The sequence below is a fragment of the Tyto alba genome, unplaced genomic scaffold (genome assembly GCF_018691265.1).
Source record: "Tyto alba isolate M040663 unplaced genomic scaffold, T.alba_DEE_v4.0 Super-Scaffold_44, whole genome shotgun sequence".
Classification (NCBI taxonomy): Eukaryota; Metazoa; Chordata; class Aves; order Strigiformes; family Tytonidae; genus Tyto; species Tyto alba.
The window spans coordinates 4,331,480-4,356,821 of NW_024881320.1; the positions used below are offsets into that span (position 1 = coordinate 4,331,480).

The following is a 25,342-nucleotide window of genomic DNA, read 5'->3' on the forward strand; positions in this document are numbered from 1 at the left end:
CAGCGGTGCCGCAGGGGCCGGGGGCTGGCGGGGCCGGGGACGTGGTGCTGCCGGCGTGGGGACGGGCACGGCGGGATTGCCACGGCCCGGCAGGGACAGGGAGGAGACGCCGATGCCAGAAGAAGGGTCAGCTCTCAAAGTCCTCTGAGAATTGATAATAGAAGGGGGCAGCCTGTGCGGATTTAGTCTCACTAAACCATTTTGGTTTCAGGTGAAACTGGTGCGGGAATTAGTCGAGATGAATATATTGCCAATGTTGCTAAGGATATCCAAAGCAAAATACCGCAAGTATTCAATCTTGACCAGATACGGAAAAGTTTTGGGCCAGACATATCCCCTATGACTGTGGTGCTGTTGCAGGAACTGGAGCGTTTTAATAAGCTGATCATTCGAATGGCGAAGTCGCTGGCCGAACTACAACGCGTAAGTAGGGGCACAGCTACTGCTGCTCCCGGGCAGCCCGGCTCTCCCTGCCCAGCCCGGCACTCAGACTCTCACCGTCTCTCCAGGCCTTGGCGGGGGAGGTTGGAATGAGCAGTGAACTGGATGATGTGGCTCGGGCTCTCTTCAACGGACACATTCCCGGCATCTGGCGGCGGCTAGCCCCCGACACACTCAAAACACTTGGAAACTGGATTATTTTCTTTAGAGCTCGGTATAACCAGTACAGCAGCTGGGTAAGCGAGTGCCTCCAGACAGCTTTTTGTTAATCTGCATGCTACACTGTGCAAATTGGCACAGAACTCAGTGAACACGCAGAGCTCTGGATAAAGTTACTTGAGCTAATGCCCCTCACCCCCTAGAAGGCTCTCGTGTCGTCACACCACTGCGGCTTCAAGCCCGAGGGGCCCCTGGCTGCCCGCTGGGCTCTGGGGGCAGGGCCGGGTGCCGCAGGGTGTCCTCTGTGGTTGCAGGTTAACGAGGGCGAGCCGAAGGTGATGTGGCTCTCGGGGCTGCATGTGCCGGAGGCGTACCTGACCGCCCTCGTGCAAGCCACCTGCAGGAGGAACTCCTGGCCCCTGGACCACTCCACCCTCTACACCGAGGTGACGACGTACCGCTCCGCGGATGACATGGCTGAAGTCTCTGCTCAAGGTAGGCGTTTTTATGATTATCTGGCAAAAATAATGAAGCAGTGAATTGATGAGAGAGAGACAAATTGCCTGGCATACCGAGTATGTGATTTCAATTATACCTCTGCAGGCAATACCTTTTTTTTTTTTTTTTTTTTTTTGCATTTCTGCAAAAAAATTGCATTTTGCATTTCAGAGTTCACAGGATTCCAGGCTGGAAGTAGCCGGTTCTGGTTTCTGTTGTCCTGCTCAGCTCCCCTTTGCGCCCACGTGCGCGCCTTCCTTTGAACTTCCACTTCGCCCTTGCTCCCTCTCTCACTAGAGCTTTTTTCTTAGTGGCTAGAACATTACCAATCATAGCAGGTTTATAAAGATCTAGTTACATCACAGATAATATATTGAAATATATTGCAACCAAAAGTAAATACAACTATGTATGATTTATTGTTTCAATAGATGTCCCTGACGAGCACTGCTCCAGTTGTTGACTATAACAAACCCTGGGGAAAGGGGCCAGCTCAGCAATGCGTTTGAGTACTACATGTGCTTGGGAACAAAGGAGGAAAAAAAAATCTGATTGTTTTTGCTAAATCTAACTTTCAGTTAAAAATAAAAGTCACTCCAGGGTAGCTTACCTAGACTATTCTTTATTTACTGACATTTAATCAAAATGCTTGGTATGTGTACCAGAACAACTCTCTCCCAACCCTTCACCTCTTGTCAGCATGATCTAGCCAACAGTCCCATAGGAGTGAAAAAGCTCTCAGACAACTCAGCTATTGCTTGGGCAAATAATGGGAGGATGGCACCCACCGTGGGGAAGAAAACTGCAAGAAAAATCAATATTTATTCCTAATACTGTTTAGCATATGTAGTGCAACTGAGACAATTTTAATTTGGAAAAAAAAAAAAAAAAGAGTTCTAAACACAGTAGGTCACAGTTGTATTACTAAAAGAACCACCACAGGTAAACACACCTCTGTGTAGCTGCAGTTTGAAATGTAGGGATTTTGTCAGGACTGTGTGCTGAGGACAGCTGCTGCGGGAGCAACACTCGTCTTAAACTGACTTTTCAGTAGCTGAATTTACACAAGATGTTGCATTTTCTGCGTGGACAGGCTGCTGCTTTGTTTCGGGCCTGTTTCTGGAAGGAGCAGACTGGGACGTGGCGCAGCGCTGCCTCACCAAAAGCAAGCCCCGCGTGCCGGTGGTGGAGCTGCCCGTTCTGAAGATAATCCCCGTGGAGGCGCACAGGCTCCGGCTCCAGGTACCGCTCCCCGGGGCACGACAGCCCCGTGCTTGTTACCCCCTCCTGCTTTCCCCCGCCCCGCCCCCAGCAGTGCTGTATCCTTTAGTCTATCACTCACGGGCGCAGGTTAACACTCCCCCTTACCTGAGCCAGCATTAAGGTTTTTATTTTCTGGCTCAAGGGAGTTAAAAACTTTGCTGCCTCTTTTCCATTCAGGCACTATGGGACAGGCCTCTTGGGACACTCTTACACTCCACTACACCTTGAATTATTTCCCATTACCAGTTAATGACATAAAGAATGTTTACATTTTCTGAGTATCAGGTATTTAAGACTTCTAACAAGAAAAGTGACTTTCTGAAGGCAGACATCTCTCCTAGAGCCCCTTCTCAGCTCCAGTTTCATGTAGTACTTCACACCCTACTCAGTGTCCTTCCTTCCTCTGCACTCTTTTAGAACACCCTCCGGACACCCGTGTACACAACCTCCCTGAGAAGGAACGCGATGGGCGTTGGCCTGGTTTTTGAAGCTGACCTTCACACCACAAAGCACATCTCCCACTGGGTCCTTCAGGGCGTTTGTCTCACCTTGAATGCAGACTGACAGTTTGAAGTTATTTCCCCACAGAATCCAACCACTGCAGGGGATCAAACTAGGAGAAGATTCACACCACAGGTGGGAGAGGTTTTTTTGAGCACATTTGCCTTTAACTAGCATGACATACGAGTTAATACTATCAATAAACACATCTGAAGAGAGAAGTGGTTTTTGTAATTTGCATTTCCTCTTAGACAGGCTCCAAGTTGGTCTCTGTAAGTAAGTATCTCACACACACAAAGACTGGGGTTTGCCCATAGGGTTGTAAGAAGTGTTTTTAATTGCCCAAAGCATCACTTCTGCTGTGCTTAGAAGCGGTGCCTTCCATCCTTGAACAAGCAGCAGGGTAGATCAGTCATACAACAGATTGCCATAAAAATATGGCAACAATCACCAAAGAAGCCAAAACCAAAAAACTGGTTACTGCAATACACTTCAAAATAGTAAACCACAGACTAACAAACTTTCTTTAACCAACTTTTCTCCAGGAACATGGCTTCTCCCTACCCCCCTGCCCTTCATGATACAAATCCTACCCCCCAACCAGCACGGCCTCACACTGCAGAGCGTTTCTTGGGCTTCAGAACAGCGAGCGACTGAGTCGTGAGAGTGCGGGGGGCGAGGGGATGTTGGAACCTGCTCTGGCCGGGAACACCCTGCTGTGAGGCGCCATGCTGCACGGGAAACTCAGCAGTACCACAGTGGGGAAGAACAGCTTCTGTCACCCTGCCAGCGCCTCGGGGGCAGGCTGACAGAGGGACAGGGAGCCGGGGCTCCAGAGGGAGACACACACCAACACAGCGGCAGAAAAAGCTTACGAGGGGCAGAGTACAGCTGGCAAGGGGAAGGAAAGAGGGCAGGCAGGGATCCTTCACCAGCCTTCACAGAGATTACGCGTTCCGAGGTTTCGAAGGCACATCATAAGCTTAGCAGCATTTGGGAGCCGTTGTTTCTTGCTGGTCCTACTCAGAGGCTGCAGACAAGAGCGAAGCAGAGGTGAGCTGGAGGCGCTGATCAGAATTTAAGAAAACTGGTCAAATATGTGCACCTTTCCCAAAATTACATACTCTCACAGCTCGCGGTATGCCTTTCTTTCCTAGGGAAAAAAAATAATTAAAAAATAATCAAGTAGTCTAACAGGTGTTGGGTCTACCTGTTGCTTACTAGGGAGGAGCAGGGGAAGCAGGGCAAGTGCAAGGCGAGTCCGTCCCCATCCACGAAGGTGAGTGTCGAGGATGCCAGGTTTTCTGCCTGTAAGAATTGGTTACATCACTTACATTTAAAACTAAATATATTTTAGAGGACAGCTCAGGTTTCTAAGCTGGCAGAAGCCAGCACTGTCTGATAATGCCCAGAACAAGACTAAGGTTTTCAGGAAACAAGAAGAAACCCTTTACAAAAAAAGTGCAGGTTAGAGCATAAAGAACCATTTCCATATTGGATAGACAGTTACGTTTTCTCCCTGGAAAAGGAGCTCTGAGCCAGTATGGAAGGTGCTACAAGTGCAGTGTACTGACTAGTGTAAAATGTGTGATGGAGCCATTCAGGTTAAAATAAAACAAAAGTCAAACACACAAACACCCCCCCTCCCCTCCCCCCAACAACCCCGTGTTCATACTTGTCTATGAGGAGCACTAACCCTTTTAAAGAGTGCTTTGTCCCCCCCCCACCCCCCGCCCCATTTTTCACTTAAACAAAGCCACAAACCAAAGCGTTTAGGATTAATCAAGTAACACTTGCTGGGACTCTCAGGATTTGGAGAAAGAAAAACTGTGAACACAATTTGCAATCAAGAGCATGTGCACGTGAAGGAAAAGACACCCTCAGTTCATTTTAAAGTGTACGTACATCTGCACTATTTCCAATGCTACTGTGTGAAAGGCTTTGTTATGGAGATGTTTGGGTATGAAGTGCTTACATACACAGTGAAGACAAAAGAACCACTGCAAGTTCATACTTCAACAGCCAATACATACCGCTGCAGGTTTAGAGTTAAATTTGTTTTCACTAATATTGATTAATAATGCAGCCTGCAGCCTGTGCCTTTGTCCACGTGTGTAGTTACATAAATGGAGCAGTGCTCAGAAGCAAGCGGTCAGGTACCCCTGATTTGGCCACAGCATTTAGTAGTTATATACCTTGCCATATGAACACAGTCCTATTAGGTTTCATTAGAGGAGCATAATCTATTAATGATGTATCTGGAAGAAGTTTGGCATGCATGGGGCATCAAAAGAAACTTTACTGCAGGTGCTCTTTATCCTACAGGATCACAGTGCATAAACAGCCACAGAGTAGAGCGTTTCAGTGATTTACTCAAACAGTTCTGTCTGTCCCTGAGTGCTTTCTGACCACTTTGCTGCCATGGACCTGATCCACCGCCAGCGTTTCCACCTCCGGCTGAGGCTGGGGCGGCGCGGCGTGGTGGATGCGATGCGCCACCCCGATGTGCGCCTTGTGCGGCTTCTCTCGGGCTGGGCTCTGCGATTCACCGGATGCACGATCCGAAGCAATAGGCGGAATAACTAACGGCCTCTCCTTAATAAGATGCACCTCTGCCGTTTCCCGGGCCAGCAGAAACGGAGTGGGATCGGGCATGGCATCCACAGGCTCCCTTAGCAGCAGCTTCCGGCTATCCGACCCTATTCTGTAGGCCTCTTCAAACTCGGGGTTCAGCGGTGTCGACAGGCTCTTCTTCATTCTGCGCCGCGGAGTCTCCGGCAGTTTATCTTTGGGAGGGGACGGCTTATAGTTGGACAGGACGGGGCTGCCAGAAGGGGTCCCCTCCGAAGTCCCACTTGAACTCATCAGCTTCTTCTTAGTCGCATGCAGTTGAGAAGTTAAATAAGCAATAGTGCTCGCTCTCTGCTCTAGTTCACTTGACAGCATATTGAGCTTATGGCTTTTCATTTTTAACTCTTCCAAGTACTTCTTTTCTCTTTCTTTAATTGTGTTTTCCAGCACCATTATCATCGCATTCTTTTGTTCGAGTTCTTTCAATAATTCATTATTTTCAGCCTCTTTGACTTTCAGCTGAGCCTCAAGATCTTCACACTTTCTTTTGAGTTCATCACTTCTTGAACTACCAATTCCTAGAAGAATAGGAAAAGCAGAAGTGTTTCAAGTTAACAATAGCCACTAAGTAAAATCGTGCAATAGGGTTCCTTTTGCCATCCCAAAGCCATAAGAGAAATCCCAAAGACTAACTTCAGCTAATGATCTTAAAAATGACTTCAGAAGCACCACGACAGCTTTTAAAGAAGTGATGATGAGATAGTGCCACTCACCAGGGTTTAACAGCGTTGATACTAAGCAGAGACACTTCACATGTTCTGGGGAACACGGATTACAGAAACTGTGCTTGCTGAACTTGGCTCAACATCGGAGCCATTTTGCAAATCCTCTGGTTATTAAGAGGAGCTCCTCCCACTGCAAGTCCCAGACTGGCTGGCATGAGGGATGGAGCAGCTGCCACAGGCCAGCAGGAAGACTCGCTCGGGCTGTAGCTTCACCCTGTGAAGCCCGTGACTCTACAGCAGAGCTGAGTCTCTTCGCTAGGGCTTTGCTGCTGTGGAAGTCTCTGAGGGGATCAGGTGTCCAACCCTGCTGCTTTCTCTTCACCAGAGTGTGACGCATCACCCCGCAGCACAGGGGAGGACGCCCCTGGGGCAGGCAGGCTGACGCCCTCAGCACCCTCACGCCGAGGGGGTGGGGGGCGGTTCTGTCGCTCCTCCCTCAGTGTTACAGCGGGACGGCTTCCCAGCGGTTCCGCAGAGACCGGCAGCCTGAACCCCAATAACAAGCACTGTCCCCTCCACAACGGGCAGTGTCTGAGCTTGGCACAGCAGCAACACGGTGGCATCACTGACACATCACCCACTCTGAAAATCCTGCAATAGGAAGCACCTGAGCAACATTAAAGTGTCAAGAAATAACGCTGAGCACGTGCAAAGCTGCTCAGTTGCTTTGCTAAATTTGCCCCTGTTCTCTCGTACCTGCAATACATGTCCTGTCCCACACTGTCCCTGATCCAGGAGGTCACTCCCAGGGAACATTTTATTCCTGTGCTTCAACTGTTTGATAACATAATACATCTGAAACAACTAGAAACTAGTGCATGTGTGTATATCTATCGATCTATCTAAAAGCTTTGTGGTGCAATTACAGTACCAGCTGTTTTAATAATAGTCTCCCTCTTCTGCCCCTAAAATTCATGCCCCATGTTCCCTTACAGCATGCAGGGAACTGACTGTCTAGTGAGAGAGAGGAGTCAGTAGTTCTACACTCTATTCGTGGCTCTTTCAAAGATTTCCTGTGTGACCTTGGTCAAGAAATTGTGACATTTACTTCATAAATAACAGCAAGTCTGGAAAGTAGAAAACTACTCTTATGCCTTTAGAATTTATACAGTCAACATCCCATGTGCAAAGTAGTCTCACCCACTTGTAATGGAGAAGATACAAACATTGAAAAAGATGCGGAAGTTTAACACAAACATTAAAAGAAAAATACTATGTATTCCTTACCTGACAAGTCTGAACTCTTTACAGTCAGCTCATAGGTTAAATCTGAGGAAAAAAGTTGTTTATTTTTGTTAGAACATCATCATCTACCCCATACACCACCTGGTGAGCAAGTTTACAATGGCATACTTCAATAAAAGCATAACTAACTCTTCCCCCCACCAGAAGCAATAATAGGAGATTCACTGCAAATTATCAGATCTGTAAAACAACTGAAACTATCGCGTGACACTTTGCTTAATGATCACACATCACGCCCCGACATACAGGCTGGGCACCCTAACTGCGCCCTGGTGCTGGGCTTTGATGCTGACGTTTCACTGCTGAAGGAGGAAGCAGTTATTCCATTCCTGGGAAAAGAATTAAGCACCGAATCGGCATCAGCATCTCTCCCAGCTACCTGTGCAGTGCTGCTGCAGGCGGCGGATCTCAGCGTGCAGGCCTTTCAGTGTGTTGGCATGTTCTCGCTGGAGAAACAACAGATTCTTCTGGGCACTCTGGAGCTGGTTCTCCAGGTTTGAAGTTGCCATCCTGACATGCAGTTACCCTGTCAGTAAACATGCAGAATTGTAACAGTGAGTTATCTTGCACACACAAAGATCCTCACTGCAGCCAGGGCCAGCAGGAATAGCTGAATTCTCCTATGAATGAGTTGATATGCAATCAAGCAAATGCCACAAAATGTTCATGACTGTTTCAATTAGAAGTGCTCCAAGTTCACAGAAACCCTAATTATAGTCTAGGCCAGAGTAGTATAGGGAACCCATTTGTTTGGAGTTAACACATTTAAAGGATTAACTTCAGACATACTAAATCACTAATCCTGTTACAAGATAAAAGTAAAGTTCTGAAAAACTGGACTAGTATGTCCCCTGTCTTGTTGGAGGTTTTCCACTTACCTCCAGGGACACAGGAATTAGTAACATCCCTGGACAACAAGCACTAAAATGCAACATCTCTAAAGAGAAATGCAAAACAGGGAGTCTAACACGCAGCTGGGCCCAGCGGCACCGTCATGGACGCGGCTGCTACGGGGCACCTCAGCCCGGACGCGCTCGCTGGGAGCTGCACGGGAGAAAGCTCCGGCTGCTGCTGGCTGCTATCGCATTTCCTCAGCCGCGCCAGGGCAGGATCCGGACCCGGTGCGGACCCCACGGCACCGGAGACTGGCCGTGGGCCACAATGATGTGGAACCAGACAACTGACAAGGACAAAGTTTCATTTAAAGAGAAAACAAAGAGATTTTTCTTGCTCAGGTTATGAGTATATGAGAAACTGTTACGCCACTGCGTTTTCCTTGCAGAACAGTCTTATAAAACTCCACGTGGACTGCAGCAGAGATCAGACTCAAATAAAGACAGAAATGATTAACCGTACGATGCCAAGAGGCATCCTTGAAGACCCCTGCACCACCAGTGTTACTACTAATCCCGATAAGGCAACAAGGGTTTTACATACACCCACAGGCCAAAGAGCTGAGAAAGATCTGTCTGGTAGAGCTGGAGATACAGACTCCCAAATGAATTCCCTGATAGAAAGGTAAAAATAGCTCCTCGAACCAGGCGCAGGCAGATGCTTCCTGTGGAGAAGCACACGCTGTGCCCCGGGGCTCCTCTGGGACCTTTAAAGGAGCACCTGGAGAAGCACTACCAGGAGCGACCAAGGTCCCCAGTGAGATCTAGTCACCAAGTCTGTCATGACACAATTCTGTTTATTGCCCTCTTTCCTAGTGAAATTTCAACTCTAAAATAAGTATACTAATGAGAAAAGGCAACCATGACAGTTTGCAATCCTCCTGCAGCCTCAAAGCACAGAATCACTCAGGTATACGTTCAGTAGTTCTTGAGTTTCACTGTGTGATCACTACCCCTCTCTGCATACGCAGAGCGCGCCGTGTTGCTACAGCTGTGCTGCACAGTGCTGCTCCACCCACAGCTGGTTTATAGAGGCTGCTGGCTCTATGTGAGAAGAACTTTCCAGAAATATATGTCCTCAGTAACTCCACATTACTACACTTTAAATTTCTTTAGCGAGAAAGCTGTCATCCTTGAGAAGCCTTCTGAAAACTCTGGGAAGCCAGCCTTCTCTTCAGGAGCACGATGACAGCACAAAAATAGGTGCACAGAGAAATTCTAGAGCCAGGCTCATGGGGACAGCAGAGCAACAGGCAGTAGCACAGTGTGGGAATTACAGAAGCCAGGACAGGAAGCTTCTGGGGGATGGAGCAGCCCCAGGAACTGCCACAGCCCCCGTCCTACCACAGATGAGGACGGGGCTCATCGAGTGCCTCTGCGTGCTCCCCGGGCACGGCTGATGCTCTGGCCTGCCCGGGCTGGGAGCCACTGCAGCCCCCTCCTGCTGCCACCTAACCCAGCCACGGCGGGGACTGATAACCCGGGCAGGGACACTGATACATTGGTTACGACACAGGGTTAAACACTGCTGATGCATGAGAAGCATTAGCTCTGTCATTACAGTAGGAAAGGCTAAATTCAGTCCTCTGTGTAGTTTTGTAAAAACAATTACAGTGTTTAGGTTACAGAGATAAGTAAAGAATCAGGACTCCCGTTGCCTGGACAACCATGTGCAATGGCATTACAACCACAGGACCACACACTGTGCATAAGAGAGACCTTAATTCTGCCCATGGCTGCCTCGTGGGCACCTTAATGGGTTCATCTTGCCATCTCAAGTGTCTGCCAGTGGGCTCTTTCTGGTAAGTAGTTTTATGACAAAAATCTGACTCTATGAGTTTAAAATTGGTAGAGCATATACTCAGAGAAAGTAACATACTTTTGTAATTCTTAAACGTAACACAGCTCTGTGTTTGATTTTATACTTTCTACTCAAAAGGCTGCCAGACCCAGTGCTTCTGCACCTTGGTAAAGCACTAACGCCCCTGGGGTGGTGGTGGGGAAACACACACACAGAGCTTTCCTGAGTCCATCTGCGACCTTAACTGACACCGTCATCAACTGACTTATCCCTACAGAAGCATATATTTGGTTGTAAAAAAGTAAAGGCGTAAAAGACTTTCAAGGATTCCACTTCTGTGCAAGGAGCGAACAAGAGCTCTTGGTTACTTTATAACAGAGATCAAAGATTAAATTCAGTGCTCAAGAAGGAGGGTAAGGGTGCCAACTTGTGCTTTGCTGAGAGGAACAGGTCATTTCGCAATGACCACCATTTGCAAACAAGTAAAAATTATGGACTAAAAATATTCTAAAAAGAGAGTTTATTTCTTATTTAGACAACCCAGAAACACGTTGTGCATACAGGCCCTGGCTCTACAGCTTCTGAAGAGCAGCTCGTCTGAGCTGGGATCGCTTTGCACCGCCAGCAGCCGATGAGTGGGGACGCTCCGTCTGCTGGGACCCCCTCACCGTCCACAGCCTTGGAGATTATCTGAGGGTGGACTACACAGTCCACAGCAATTACCAGGGGGCACCATTCATTTTAAGGATTGATGATATTTTAGCTGTGTTATACTTTCCAAGTGACATCATGATGTTTGCAAAGCTGACTTCAGACAGGCAGAAGCATTACTGAATCATCCAATTCCTTAAGTGACCATTATACTCTCACCGACTGAATACCAGATCAGAACAAAACTTGCAGGAGTCTGTGCTGCCACTGAAGCTGGAGCTGACTGTGGTACACTAAGGCTCAGAAAGGAATTTCAGTCAAGACATGTATTCTCCAAAAGAAACTCTAAGCACTGACAGTGCTAGGTGAAAGAGCAGCCTACACATAATATCCCAAAGCCTTTACCATCACCATGGTTACTAACGGTGGCTTTCTGCCTGTAACTATAAGAGAACAGAAAGCCTTCATCACCAGCAACAAACAGTATGTGTTTATAACTCAGTCCTTGCAAATCAATGCATTTTTTAAAAACTAGTTTCTAAATGTTAGAAAAGGCAAAACAAGGCTGTCACCATTAACCTCAATTGTTTTTTCACCTTGATCTTTTCCATCTGAAAGATCACATTAGGATTACCTACTCTGAAGGAAAAAAATAATCAGAGGCAGGCTAGTAATAGGTTTAGGAAGAAAATAAAAATTACCATCACCAGAGCATCATCTTCCCTGCAGCACTGGTAAGTTAAGCAGTGCGAGCAATTAAACCAATCCCCTTTGAGTTTTAGCTGCAGCCCCTCTGCACTAAGTAGTTTCTCTCCTCGGTGGATGAAGGATCAGGGGGCTGACTTTCCCAGCAGCCTTCTGCAACCCTGCTACGCTTTTCCTCCTCCCCGAGCTCAGCTGTCTGCCTGCCCTGTCTCCTCTACTCCAAGGGAAAGCAACGGCCACCGTGGTGAAGTTACAGCTTCTGCAGAATTTCTGGGCAGCAGCTCCAGGTCAAACCCCACTCTACCCTGGCCAGTCACGTCTGTTTAGACAGCACATACAAACACCCTGCAATCGGTGCACATGTGTTCTGGGAAACAGCCCAAAACCATCTACCACAAAAACAGGGAAAGAAGAAAGTGTCTTGCATAGGCAGTCGCTATACTGAGATGCTTTTGCTACGAAACCTGCTTAGAATGGCACAAATTAGTATTAACAACAATATATTCCAAGCCACCGTTCACTTTCTACCTATTTTACACCAAATCTTAAACCACAAATTATTGTGTTTTATTATTCAAGACCTACCATTATTCAAGACTGATATATGGATTAAATGGATTTCAACTGAATATGCATTATCTCTCAAGTTCATTAGCACAGCATTAAAAGTATTTTTGATTGCTTTGGAAATCAAACTTAAAAGGAAATTTCTATTGCACAAATAAGGGAAGAAAAAAATTCACACCTGCAGTCTGAATAGCTCTCAGATACCCACAGATCATCTGCATTTTGCCCAGTTCTAAATTCAGCAATATTTTTCCCTGCAGGATATTTTTTAGCCAGTGCCTAACTAAAAAGCTGGCCAAACTGCCAAAGCAGAAGCCAGATAAAGAGAGAATATTTCTCTTTTCAGAATAATAGAAAACTGGTTTATGCCCCTAGAGCTAAATACAACTGAATTGGGCAAAAAAAATGAAAATTGCATAGAATATACAGTAAGTTAGGCCAACAACCTAGCCAATTAACTTGCTGTTGGGCAAGTTTATCAAACAGATCATTTCTGAAGATCAGAAACATGCGGTTAAAAGGAGGGGAAAACCCTCTCAGCATGACATTGCTCTGGGTCAGACAAGAGAGAGAAGTCTCTTCAGACACCTGACTAAAGATTACCTTAAAGAGCAGGGAGACACCACCTGCATTTTGTAGAAGGACACAGCCTGGGACAGAATTAGACCTCCTGGCTGTGACCCCCATGATGCTTCGCTGAACAGGCCGAGAGGGGACATTACTTGCTTCAACAGAGACTCAGTGCTATTCGTTGTCCAAATTGTTATGATTTAGTGTGATCATGTTCTTAAAAAGCCCACCCAAATCACGTATTTCAATTTAAAGCATACTGGCTAAAAACAGTGTTCTGTGGGATGTGGTGGTGGTGTTTTTTTGTTTTGTTTTGTTTTTTTGTTGTTGGTTTTTTAAATATGACTGGAAACTCATTTCATACAGGTAGTTTTCTTTGAATAACTATATTATTAAAACACTGATGGCTTTCATTTCTGTTTTCCCCACTTGCAGTCTGTTTGTATATTTTGTACATTTCACAGCATTTAACAACTAATCAGCTTCCTTGTTTATTTAAGTCATGTAAAGATCAAAGGACACCATGCAAAAAACATGAACTAATCTTTAAAGCCAAGAACATTGACAACTGTCTCAAAGTTAAACCATATACTGAAACTTGAAAAAGCTACTGTGAGTTAACAGCACCCCTTCAATTCTGCATTCTTGAGTATACCATTAGTGAAAGCTACTACAGTTGCATAAAACATTTTATTTAATGTTAGTCTCAATTTTGACAGCAGCTCACAGGATACGATGCAAGTGAGACCTACCGACCTATGCAGTCTCAGTCAGAAAGTTTCCAAAATGAGAACAGACTTAGGAGATGTATGTGAAAAAGAAACAAATATAATTAAAAAGAAATAATAGTTTCTTTTAATACGAGTCAGTGAACATTTTCCTACCACTTCCCTATGCGAATGGTTTGACTTAATTCCAGGGAGTTTGGTTAGCGGGATTTACAGCTACTCAAAGTTCCTTAACAATTCTTAACTCCCTGTTTCTTGGAATGTAGCATGTACAGCCACAAATCACATCCAAGAACTGCGCTCATTGGCAGCTGAGATCTTACAGAAGACATGGTATTGGGAGGTGTCAGTTCAAAGAAATAAACAATAAATCTATTCAGGTACATCTCCCATTGGGGTTTCAAAGAGGAAATCCTGTAAAGCAGTTCTGGGATTGCACTAGGCTGACTCCATCTCCTGCTCCCTGAAACAAAAAAAGAATGTGCAGCCAAGAATAAGGCTACGATCAAAAGGCACAAGAGACACAGCAAAAAGCAGAAGTCAACCGAGCCCTTAATAGATGAGCAATCTTCACTGTCTCACCATGGAAATTGGTGGCACAGCTCTCAGAGCAACCAGTCTCTGGCTGGATTTCCTCAGATGAATTAAGCCAATGCTGGGAAGAAACTGCAACTGCATATACAGAACAGTTACGTCACTATGGTTTTTCTCCCTTTCCCCTTGTCTCCAAAGCAACTTTAAAAAACCCCCAAAGGTTTGCTTTGTTCTTATACAAAAGGAATTGTGCAATGCAGAGCTAGGCAAACTCCCACTAGGAATGCATATGTCATTTGATAAGGATGATAAAACATTAAAAGGGGCACTGCAGTGTTCAACACTGCCAGGGTAACACACCTCCTCTTTCGCAGTAAGGCTTGTGCTAAACACCAACAGTGTCCAACCTGTCAGTTCACAAGCTTTATCTGGACGGTATGCTGCATTCAACCCTCAAAACATGCCAAGTTTCTCATTTCTCAGGATCACCACCATCACAGTATGTTTCTAGATATAGCTGAAAGATTGAGACTCAAGTCCTCCAAACAATGGACTCACAATTTTTCTTTAATATAGTCTAAGAGGAACAAATGGAATGAATTAAACAGCACTCCCCCGGGGAACATTAAGTGCAACACTTTAATCCTTGCTGCACCTACCTAAGCCCTCATCTTCCAGTGAAGTGGAAAAGTTAACATTCTTGTAAACTCACCTCAAAAAGGAACCGCTCTGTCTCTTTTACAAGTGCATGTTCCCTTAAAAGGGAATTAAAAAAAAAAATCTTAAATTGAAAGTGAAAAATATTAAATAAGAGCTTCCAAAATGCAACTTTATCACAAGCTCACCACAAGCAGTCACATTTTAGAAGCCAAATTTTGCCTTGCAGATGATGTGCAGGCTCCAGGCCTTTTCTGATCTTAAGCATTTGGATAGAGTTCAAAATATTTCAAGGCAATGAGCATCTGGCTGTGTATTAGGTGCCTTTGCACAAAATCAGAGCATCTCTATACCTCATTGCAAGATGAGAGGAGGGAGATGCTCATATATGACTTTAGACACAGCCCAAAGGAAGCTACTAGAACGAAGCCCAAACAACCGTAGTTATTTAACATTTTCATTCCTGTTTTATATCCACTAAATCAATCAGAATAACCTCCTTTTACATGGATGGGGTGACTATCACTTGAGAAGCTGCTTTAGCTCTCTGCCAACACATATACAAATCTTCCTGAAACATCTATGGGCAGGCAGGCATTTTCCTCTCAACTGGTGTCTAGTCAGTGCCCCCTCAAAATGTGACAAAACTGCCAAAATGCTTTTTGTATGCTATACAAAATACAAGAACTAATTAAGGACACAGGAGTCTTCTTGGAAGAACCTTCAAAGTTTTAGCCAGTCCCCATTTTAAAGACTATCGCTGAACTGACCAAACATTTTCAAATAATGTAGCTCCAGTGATAAGATGCCCAACTGACAAACACTTAGCTGTTCTTTGCTTAGATCAGCTCTCCATCTCCAGAGACACATGCCATCCCCAAAGTGTTTGTTCAGCTTATTTCAAAGGACATAATAAAGAAAACCCTGCTGGCTCCACAGTCAACTTGAGGGCTTGGCTATCTTTCTGTTTGGACATTCGCTTTAAGGCTCCCGCCCCGCCCCCCACCAATACTATTATACCTCTGCTAATGTAGATCCAGCAATAATAGTTTAACAACAGCCTATTACACAGTTTCAGGTTTATGTTTGCCCCTCATTCCTCCGTGCATTAGACTAAACTACTTTGGCTAGTTCAATACTGCCTGAAGCCAAGCTTTTCGGAGTATATGCTAGGCCTACACAGCCACGTTCTGAATGTACTTCCCCTTCTCAGTAAGGAACACATCTTACAGCAACAGCTCTAGACCCTTCTTCTGCCTTCTGTGTTAAAGCATAACAATACTTACACGTAATTATTGTCCCAATAACTTGTTTTCATATTCTTTTAGTTTGTGTGTTTTAAGCCAAGTAAAATCAGTAGTTCTTTCCTGGAGACAATGGAGAGGAAAAAGGAAACATGCTACTCTCCTCCCAGAGGAAGGATATGATTTTGCTTTCTCAGCTCCTTTTCTATTTCTAATGCTTTTCGATGCTATTTTACTCAGCTGTTTCTCTGCCCTGCTTCCCTTTCAATTTCTGATCAGAGATTCTGCAGACTCTTCACAGTTAATCTCTGAATGTCCCTGAGGAAGCACAGGTTTTAGTATTTTAGTGAGAAAATAATTTTTTTGTTACTCCAACAGCAATTGGTATGGCAGCAGGAAGAACAATTAAGTGGACACACTCCTGGTAGTAATGATCTAATTCTTCTAGATGCTGTAAACGAACAAGATGGTACTTTGCACAGAAATTGCTGACTGCTTACGTGCCTGACTGTCTACGTGAAGTCACGAGGACTGACAGGAATAATTCACGTGGAGTTTTCTCTGTCCTTGAGATCACCCAACCCCAGAGCTGTCACAATGGAAGCAGACTAAAAGAAATCAGATGTTAAGATCACTACTGTAACAGAGACTATTAGAGAATCGAATCAAATGGTCCTGCAGTAGCACTTTATACAGATACAATTATTCTGACCAATGCCAGGGTATGCAAAGCTCTGGCTGTACAGCTGTCAAGAAGATATAGCTTACTCTGGCAGAAAATACTGAAAATGACAAAATTTGGGCATAATTCCCTTTAAGGAAACAAAGAAGGTATCATCTAAATAACACCAATTACTTCAGAAGAAGAACCCTTTTAACAATGAAGTCGTCCATGTAATTTTTAGTTTTTTTGAAGTGACAATAAAAGCCTTCATGAGTAAGGCTACATCGTCATTTAGAGGAATAGGTTGGGTCTCTTCTGCTTTCTAGCACATGCTCCCAATGCCTGGCCTTGCTATTTTATTCACTCCTTCATTCTGAGGATAAAATAGTTTGTTATTTCAATATAATCACCATCAAAGTCACAGAACACAGACTGCAACCCAGCCACAACTAGTCAGTTATAATATTGCAAAGACACATATTAGTCTTTCTACTAAAGCAAATCTATTTTATCGGAAGGGGAATGAAAAGGAAACTAATACTCAGTTCCCCCAGATTAACACAGTATCAGCGTTACACATAAAAATGAGTCTGATCCTATTTCTTTCAAAGTCATTAAGAAAGTTCTCCAGCTTCAGTTAAAGCCGAATCAGGACTTAAGCTAGTAAGGTGGGCTGTGAGACGTTTTTGTACAAGGATGTATTCAGTATAACTCAGTATTTATGCTTAGAAATAATACTATACTATGGAAAAGTCAAGAGTGGGGTTTTTTTCCCAGTTATCAAATATTCGCTTATGATCACTTCTCTTTTAATTTTATTCTCTATGATCAGTAACATGGAAACTGCGCTAGAAGTCAAAGCAAATGTATTGTGTTAATTTAAAAAATTTCCCAGTTCTGAAGGCTCAATGAAACACAAACCAAAACAATTACTATGCTGCTTTTACACGAGTGACTTGGTTGGACATTTTTTTTTCCCCCCATAACAGGAAAATAACCTGCTACCACACAGGCATGCAAATATTTAGCTATCCAGCCTAGCCATGACTTTGTCTCACCCCTTCCACTTGCATATACCGAGCAAGAATTTGCTGTCAGGTTTCTTAAACACTTCCAAATCACCTTCCTGGTCATTCAGCGAACCAAGTCAGGGAACTGGCTCAGCTGGCAACAAACTTGTTTTTCCACTGGCTATTTTTGAGGTGATGGGTTCACCATGCAGCACTGCAGACACCTGATGGGGAACGTGGGAACTAAAAAAAAAAAAAAAAAAAGAAAATAAAATCTGTAAGCAGGTTGGTGGGGTGGTACAAGCAGAACTGCTTCCTGCAGCAGCGCCAGCTCTGGGCACCCATCTGAGCTCGAGCTCCTATGCAAGAACTGCAGAAATTATGATTTTCAGAGTTTACCCAGAATATTTGTGAAACACATTGAAAGGCACTGAAGCCTTACAGCTAGCTAAATAAATCTGTCCTCCTAGGATGGATCCATTTACAGAGAACATCTATTGTAGCAGCAGTTCTACAGAATAGCACAACTATTTTTCAAGCAAGTTTAACAGGCTGAGTAGTGTGCTTTTCTCTAATGCACTCTTTGATGCTGTTTCATAAGCTATTGATTTTATTATTTTAGAACATCAACTAACATAAAACATACAAAAACTGGTCTCCACTTTGCTAAAGGAAAGTTTTGAGAGCTGCTGATGAAGGAAACCTAGTGATGGTGATGACCTATGTCTAAATCCTTTCTTAAGCAAATATAGGATTTTTTTTATTTTTTTTTAAAGTAAATAGGATGCCAAGATAAAGAATTTTAAACAAAGGCGCTTTATACTCTTACTTACATAACCTGGGTATCTCAAATTGAGACAATAAAACCAGACACTGCTTAAACCAAGCTTTCATGAGGAATGGAAAGCAAACAAGCACATATACTTTTATTACAAAGGAAACCTGCTGCTAATGACATCATTCACACGATTTTTTCCACACAGATGGACACTTCCTAAGCTCAACACCTCCACTCCCGAGATGTGATATGCTGTACCTCTTGTGCCCTCCCTCTGGACACGGACTCAGATTACAGGGAGCTACTGTTCCCTGGCATATTTTCAGCCTTTCTAGAGCCAGCTATCATTCTGTTTAGGAAGAAGCCATGAAATTTTACAGTTTTCAGTCAAGCAGTGTTTTTAAATAATATTGATCTTAAATCTTGTCTCACACCCAAATAATTAAGACCAACAAGCAGCAATGTATTTTAACATTTTAAGTATAAACCAAAGGTTTTCTAGGAGTGAAATGAGAGCAAGCATGCTCCTTGACAGAAGGAAAGAAACACCTATCCAAATAAAAGGCTTTTTTCCAAGGATTATTTAAAAAACCCCCACACAAACGAACAGCTTGCAGAAGTTCTGATATACTCTGAAGACATTGTTTTCAGCAGTATTTTGTCATGCCTCTAACTGCTAGTAATAAATAAATATATTGCTCCCATTTATAGTACTATATTCTTTATCATGAAGAGAAATGAGCTTGTAGATAACCATAAGCTATTATTCACCAATCACATGGAAATACTAACACCCATTATCACATTGCTGGACATTCTTCTTTAGAGGAAGACAATTTTTATATCACTTAATAATGAGCACAGAGACTAATCAGGCACACAGTCATTGAAGACACTACAGCCAGATACATAAAGGATGCCAGGTCTCGTCAAGCAAGCGAAGGAATTGGAGGTGAGGTACAGCAGGTACCAACTAGGGGACTAACATTCCAACCTGGTTAAATTCAGCACCCATTATCTTAATTTGCTTTTTCCAATATCGCATTAGATTAGCACGCAGGAAAGGAGCAGAGAGTTTGTTTTGGCATGCTGCAGATGCAAAGGAAGGCAGAGCTCTAGAGATAAGATTTCTGCCTGAACAAAGGGCACCCTCCCCGCCTCAACTCCACCCCGGCGCTGGGCAGCGGCACTCAGCACCACTGATCCCAGGGACAGGACAGGCTCTGCCGGAGGCTGTTCTGACCATATTGGTTATGGTTACACAATATTACCTTATTGCAGCATATTCCTGTCAATAACAATGGTGTGGAAGCTGCAATAAGGCACACAGACCTCTGTCTATGCTTTTCAACGTTTCACAGCTACTCACAATATTCTGTGTGCTGCAGCAGACATGAAAGAGGCTGCAGAAAGCCAAACCAGAGACCTTTCAAGCAACTATCCTTTTTCAGCACCAGGATCCTTAGATCTTTCCTTTCTTCATCTGTGGCTTTGCTTTTTAAACCAGTAGTAGGAAGAGCTGTGCCCTTGTCAAGTCAGAACACACTTAACTATTTCCACTAAAGCATCAAGTTACCTGACATGCTGATCTTCCAGTAAATCACTGCTCATTAAAAGGCATCGCTTTTAGTTACTAAGAGATACATATACAGACACATATATACAGAAAGTGTCACTTGCCAGCAAAAAAAAATCTTAAGCATTATAAACAGTTGTATATAAAGATGGTGTCTGTTTTCTGTACAAAATAAACCACCATTCGCTACATTTTTTTAAACTTTACTATGAAAAATGAGATTAAACATGAAAATGAGTAAAAAGATGAATTACATAATAGTATTCTGTTCACACAAGTATCACAATAAATTGAGAATCCTGAGAATATAAAAGCAATCCTTCAAAGTTTTGCTACTTTAAAATGCCATTTTTTAAAGCCAAAGTGATGAGACATCTAGAAACGAGAGTCTAACACAGCAGCAAAAGTAAACTTGCAAACTAGTTTATACTGTGTCTCCTCTGTTATACTGTTTATAATGTTCAAGAAATATTTCATATTACATTATGGTCCACATTCTGCAATAATAGCACTGGGGAGGGTTTTTTCTGCCTACTGCTGTTAAAGGATTGACTAATGTAGTAGATCTGGATGAACAAATATATTATCCTTAATACCTACAACCTCTTGAATTAAGGCACACAGAGGAACAGTTTGATTTTTGTAACTCCAATGACACAGTGTATTTAAAAAAAAATAATTTAAAAGCCCTGAAATTATGCAATTATATTTGAAATCTGAAGTAAAGAAGACAACTTTAAGGAACGAAATAAGAGGGCTATTCTAGAGTTTGCAACAATTACTGGACTGAAAACTACATACAGCATTTGAACTGGTCATGAGACCTTCCCCTTTCCTAAGGTGATGCGGGAGGAAACTTTACCAATCTACTAAGCAGGATGGTAACAGGATGAAAACAAGTAGTTACGTGTCAGTTTAGCCAACATTATATTTTTTCACATAAGCAGCTGATACCATTCCATGTTATGACCTTCAGATATTTGTTATTTCACTTAAAATGACTGCTGAAACCTCAGTACAACCAAAAGCTTGAAAAATTAACATTACAAGTCTGTCATTGCCTGTGTATAAAGCACTTGATTTAAATAGTCAAATTAAAAACCAGTGTGCAGTTTAAAAATGTGCCTATCTCCCAGAGGTTCAGTCGTAATAAAGCACTACAGAATTACATTCACTAACGAACAAGCTATATGGAAAAAGGCACTGTATTTACAGTCACATCCATTTGTCCTTTTAAAAAAAAAATAAAAAATTAAGGAGCATAATTTATATTGCCAAAGCAACAATAAAGCTTTTTACGCTGAAGCATCTTACCATCTAGGCAAAGCTAACAAGTACTCTGGATGCTTCTTATGCACCTGCAATGCAGATCAAAATGGACAGTTCCACCCTCAGGGCTGCCTCAGCTTCTGGGGTTTTATTTACCTTCACTGTCTCAGCTTCACACAATTTAATAAGGCAAACTCAAACGCATATCACTGCTGTCCACCGTGGGAAGGGCCCCTCCTTCCTTCCTGCTGTCCCACCCCATGTCCTGCATAGGGAAACAGTGTCTATGCGGCTGGAAGAATCTCCATGTCTGAGGATGCCCTGCACTTCTTTGCTGCCATATCCACATGCGACAGGGATTCTCCTCAGAAGGAAAAATCTCGTCTCAAATGAAGATTATTCCCTACCCACTCCAAAATGTACACAACCCACCTATCCCTCTTCTCTTTACAGGCCCCGTGTTACTGATGAAGACGACACTGTTGTCGCTGTGTAAAGTGAAAATGCACCATACAAAAGGAGACTAGGAAGGATGAAAGAGGATGCGATGTAAAACCTGCCCCGGCGGGTGTGGGTGGGAGTCAGCAGCTCCACTGAAGCCGATCTGAACTGTGCAGACTGCCGCTGGGGAGGGAGGGAGGTGAATGGGCGCACCGCTCCCTCCTGAGCTAGGATGCATTCGCAGCCAGAAATTAAACGTTCTCGCCAGCAGAAATGGAAAGATAAAGCGCGAAGTGAGCTGCGGGATAACCTCTTTTCTCCTCTGCTGTTCTAGTGCCCACAGAAAGGGTCTTTTATGCTCTTAAAGAGAGAAAATGAGGCACTTGGGTCCAGCGCCCCCGGACAGGCAGGCACCGCGGCCGGGGGCAGCCCGCCCGCCCACCCACCCGGCCTCGCCGCATCACAGCGGGCGGCCCACGGGGGCTGCCCTCGCCCCTCGCCCCGGCGGCGCGGGGATCGTCCTTCCCCAGAGGCGTTGCTTTTCCAGCCGGTGCAGGACCCGGGACCGCGACCCCCGATCTCTCCCAGCGCAGAGAGGGGTCAGCGGGGCGGCCTGACACCCTCCGCCTTCGAGGAGAGGGGACCGGACGGACCGGCCTCACAGTGCCGCGGGGGGCGGGAAAGGCCCCCCCGGTAACCCCGGGGGTGCGTGTGAGGGCGGGGGGAGGCCACAACCCCCTCACGGAGCAGCCGTGCCGCTAACCCGCTCCGGCGGGCTCACGACGCCGTTAACACCCCCTCGCCTGCCTGAGGGAACAGGGTGCCGTAAACCCCCCCCCGCGTCCCCTCAGCCGGAGCCGCCGCCTCTCCCCGGCCCCTCACCTGGCTCAGCCCTCCGCGGCGCTGCCGAGGCGGCTCCCTCCCGCCGCAAAGCCCCTCCGGAGCGCACCGGGCCGCCCAAACCCCTCGCTGCCGCCGGGTCAGCCGCTGCCGACGCTCATCGCCCCTCACCGCCAGCCCGAAGGAGCCAAAGGGCCCCCCCGGCACTTACCGGCCCCTGGGGGCAAGGGGGGGGGAGGGAAAGAACGGACACACACACGGGACCGGGGGCGGCGGCGCAGGCGCAGGTGCGGCTGCGGCAGCCCGGCCCGTCGCTATGGCAACGCGCGGGGGGGGGTGTGTCGGCGCTGGCATCAGCCGCGGCCTTGGCCCCGCCCACAGCGGAGAGGGGCGGGGCGCGCGGGACACGCACACGGACACGCGTGTCTGTGGGAAGGGAGCGGGTGTTGGGGGGGGAATGGAAACCCGACCGTGAGCTGCCGCCGTGTGCGCTCCCAAGGACCGCGGGTAAAACGGAGGGAGCCGGGCGCTGCGGGTGTCTGTGGAAATTTTGCGTGGCTCCCCACGCTCTAAACGGTTCACGGCCACTCGTGCGCGTATTCCCACGCCAGCCCTCCGCACTGAGCACCGCTGAAGCGCCCGGGGAGCAAGCTGCGAGTGGGTGTGATTTCTGCCGGCTGCCCGCCCCTGCCCCTCGGCTCCACCGCGTCCTTCCTGCGCCCCTGCGCTGCACAGCTCGCGGGGTCGTGGACGTGCAGCACATCTGTATTTTCTGCATAAAACCGCCTGGAAGGTGATGCCACAGGGCATAATCACCGAGCAGCGATTGTGTTTCTGGCGGGTGTGCACCAGCCCAGCTCAGCAGCGTGGGCACGGGCAGACACGCAGAGAAATTCCCACGCAGCTCATGAGCACGGAAAGGTCAGGGGAATCAGGGATTTGCCTGTGACCAGGACATTGCCTTGGCGAATGGCACACATGGGAACAGCTTGATAAGATTTATCTTGCATGCAGATTTGCACGCGGTGCCTTTTCTGTGTTTGTAAGGGAAAGAAAATACTTCATCTAAGTGCCTTCAAAGCTAAGAGACAGAAACTTGGTTCTTTAAAGCAGCCAACAGAAAAGGCCAATTAGAGTTTCTGAAAGTTAGAGATAATAATTTTCTAAGGAAAAAGAAGCATTATACACAACACAGGTATCTATTTCACACTTTCACCCAAATCAAATTCAGAGTTAAGCTGCAAGCTGGTGGATCTACGTACCTTCAGTGTGACGGTTCTGTGTGAGGGAAGGAGGATGGATCTACACCTTGTGGCTTCTAAATCTGGGGAAAATAAAGCACAACATAGCCTAGAGGGAAATAGTTTTAAGGAAGCTTATTAGTTCTTAGTCAGAGCTAAAACCACAGAAGACTGTTTTTAAATTTAGAAGTGAAAAGACTGGTACAGGACAAGATGTAAGCAAACTAGCAGCAATGGAGAAAGGCCCTGCAGTGGGAAGGAGCAAGCTGCTGTGTCTCACCGGTGTGGGCTGGCTGTGAGGGGGGTGGGTGTGAGGGGGGTCCCCAGGGCACCTCCCCAGTTGAGGACACAGCTCCTGACACCCCGTGAATCCCTCCTTCGTGCAGTGGCTGTGCAAAGCGGGGCTGAACTCAGATGCCGGTTTGCAATGTCAGGCTGACACAGACCCAGAGAACGAGCCTTCCATGATTTTCCTTCCATGTTATCTCAGATCCATCCAGCTTTTTATCTAAAACATGGACTCTTAATTTAGGATCCCGTTAGGTGACGAGCTAGTCTGAGAAGCTGATTCATTTAGGACCTGTGCCAAAACAGAAAAGCATTTGCTACTTGAATCATCCTGGCAGGGAAGACAGAAGGATGTTAAATTCAATATGGATCCCTAATAACCTAACACAGATGAAGGAAAAACCCCCAGCTGTGCTGCTGGAAGGAAAGTGCTTTTTAGTAATGGGCCTTAAGACGTGACATTCTTGCAACAGAAATATACCCCAGTACCGCATGTAAGGAAAACGCGTTGGAAACAAAGGGATGAAAATACATTCATTCAGAAATAAAATGGAAATATTCCCTAGGCATTTCTTCCAAATCCCCCTGTTTTTTTCTGAAATTTGCAGTCCTGTGAAGTTTCAGCCTGCAAATGTCACCCCAATTTGTCACCTTTAAAAGGCTGCTGCTGCCCCTCGCCAGGTGAGTGGCCCACTGAGCTGCCCCAGTTTCTTCATGTTCAAAATGGGAATATCTTTGTCTTGCAGGGTGCTGCAAGCATGGTAATTATGTGTCATTAATATCTGCAAAGCTCTTTAAAAATCCTGAAAAGGAAAGTGCTGTGTAATACAGTTAATTATAGCTCAGCAACACCTTTTTGCAGCAAGTTGGGCTGGAGGAAGCTCTGGCCTCAATCACAACTCCTGAACTTTGGAGATGGCCAAGGGTTTTTCCCCAGAAATTCAGATCCCCAATCCATCAAAGTGCAAACACAGGCCTCTGAGATATGAGCATCTTACAGTAAAATGTTGCATTGTTTATGCTCCACCAAAATCAGAGCTCACAAAAAGTGATGATACCATGTGCAGCAGTCCTTAAGGCCCTATGTTGCCTGTGGATTGTACTTGTAGTGTAATTATCAGTGCTTCATGCAGTCAGAAGTTCCTGTGAAAACTGCAGGTGTCCTCTCAAAGACTGGCTCTAAGCAACCACCCCAGGGTCAGACAGAAAATCCATGGGAAAACTGAGGAAAAAATAATCCGATTTCTTGACTTCCATGATTTGCCAGGATCAGGTAGAAAAGCCATCAAGCAGACTCCAGATCTGAGGACCTCTGAGTCCTGGACTTCGGTTCAAAGGCTTCATGGCTTATTCTTCAGCCATACAGTCAAGCTCTGCAGAGCAGGAAACTCCTTGCACGGGTGAATTTGCCCGGATTTGACA

At 45.5% G+C, this 25,342-nt stretch overlaps 2 protein-coding genes across 4 annotated transcripts in view; one reads left to right on the forward strand and one right to left on the reverse strand.

Moving 5' to 3' along the window:
* Positions 1–3,073, forward strand: part of DNAH10 (dynein axonemal heavy chain 10) — a 57,037-nt gene extending 53,964 nt beyond the window's left edge. The window contains 5 exon segments of the mRNA XM_042805639.1: positions 212–423; positions 510–677; positions 915–1,095; positions 2,192–2,340; positions 2,779–3,073. Of these exon segments, the coding sequence (XP_042661573.1) occupies positions 212–423; positions 510–677; positions 915–1,095; positions 2,192–2,340; positions 2,779–2,925 (857 nt within the window). The 3' untranslated portion in view covers positions 2,926–3,073.
* A 90-nt stretch (positions 3,074–3,163) lies between these two features.
* CCDC92 (coiled-coil domain containing 92) lies at positions 3,164–24,186 on the reverse strand. 3 transcript variants are annotated; one of them, XM_033008275.2, is made up of 5 exons: positions 23,913–24,186; positions 23,654–23,715; positions 7,843–7,989; positions 7,446–7,487; positions 3,164–6,011 (listed from the first exon to the last, which is right to left on the reverse strand). In XM_033008275.2, the coding sequence occupies exons 3-5, from the start codon at positions 7,970–7,972 to the stop codon at positions 5,236–5,238; spliced, it is 948 nt and encodes a 315-aa protein (XP_032864166.1). In that variant the 5' UTR covers positions 7,973–7,989; positions 23,654–23,715; positions 23,913–24,186; the 3' UTR covers positions 3,164–5,235. The 3 variants fall into 3 exon arrangements, with proteins under 3 accessions (XP_032864166.1, XP_042661236.1, XP_032864167.1); XM_042805302.1 differs by lacking the exons at positions 23,654–23,715; positions 23,913–24,186 and adding an exon at positions 22,434–22,709; XM_033008276.2 differs by lacking the exons at positions 23,654–23,715; positions 23,913–24,186 and adding an exon at positions 21,156–21,258.
* Between the last annotated feature and the right edge of the window lie 1,156 nt (positions 24,187–25,342).

What these genes read in the sequence shown, in the direction of transcription:
- CCDC92 (XM_033008275.2), bottom strand. Translation starts at nt 7,972, where the DNA reads ATGGCAACTTCAAACCTGGAGAACCAGCTCCAGAGTGCCCAGAAGAAT. An exon ending in CCTGCAGCAGCACTGCACAG is followed by an intron (nt 7,488 to 7,842) that starts GTAGCTGGGAGA and finishes TTTTTTCCTCAG; the next exon opens with ATTTAACCTATGAGCTGACT. An exon ending in AAAGAGTTCAGACTTGTCAG is followed by an intron (nt 6,012 to 7,445) that starts GTAAGGAATACA and finishes CTATTCTTCTAG; the next exon opens with GAATTGGTAGTTCAAGAAGT.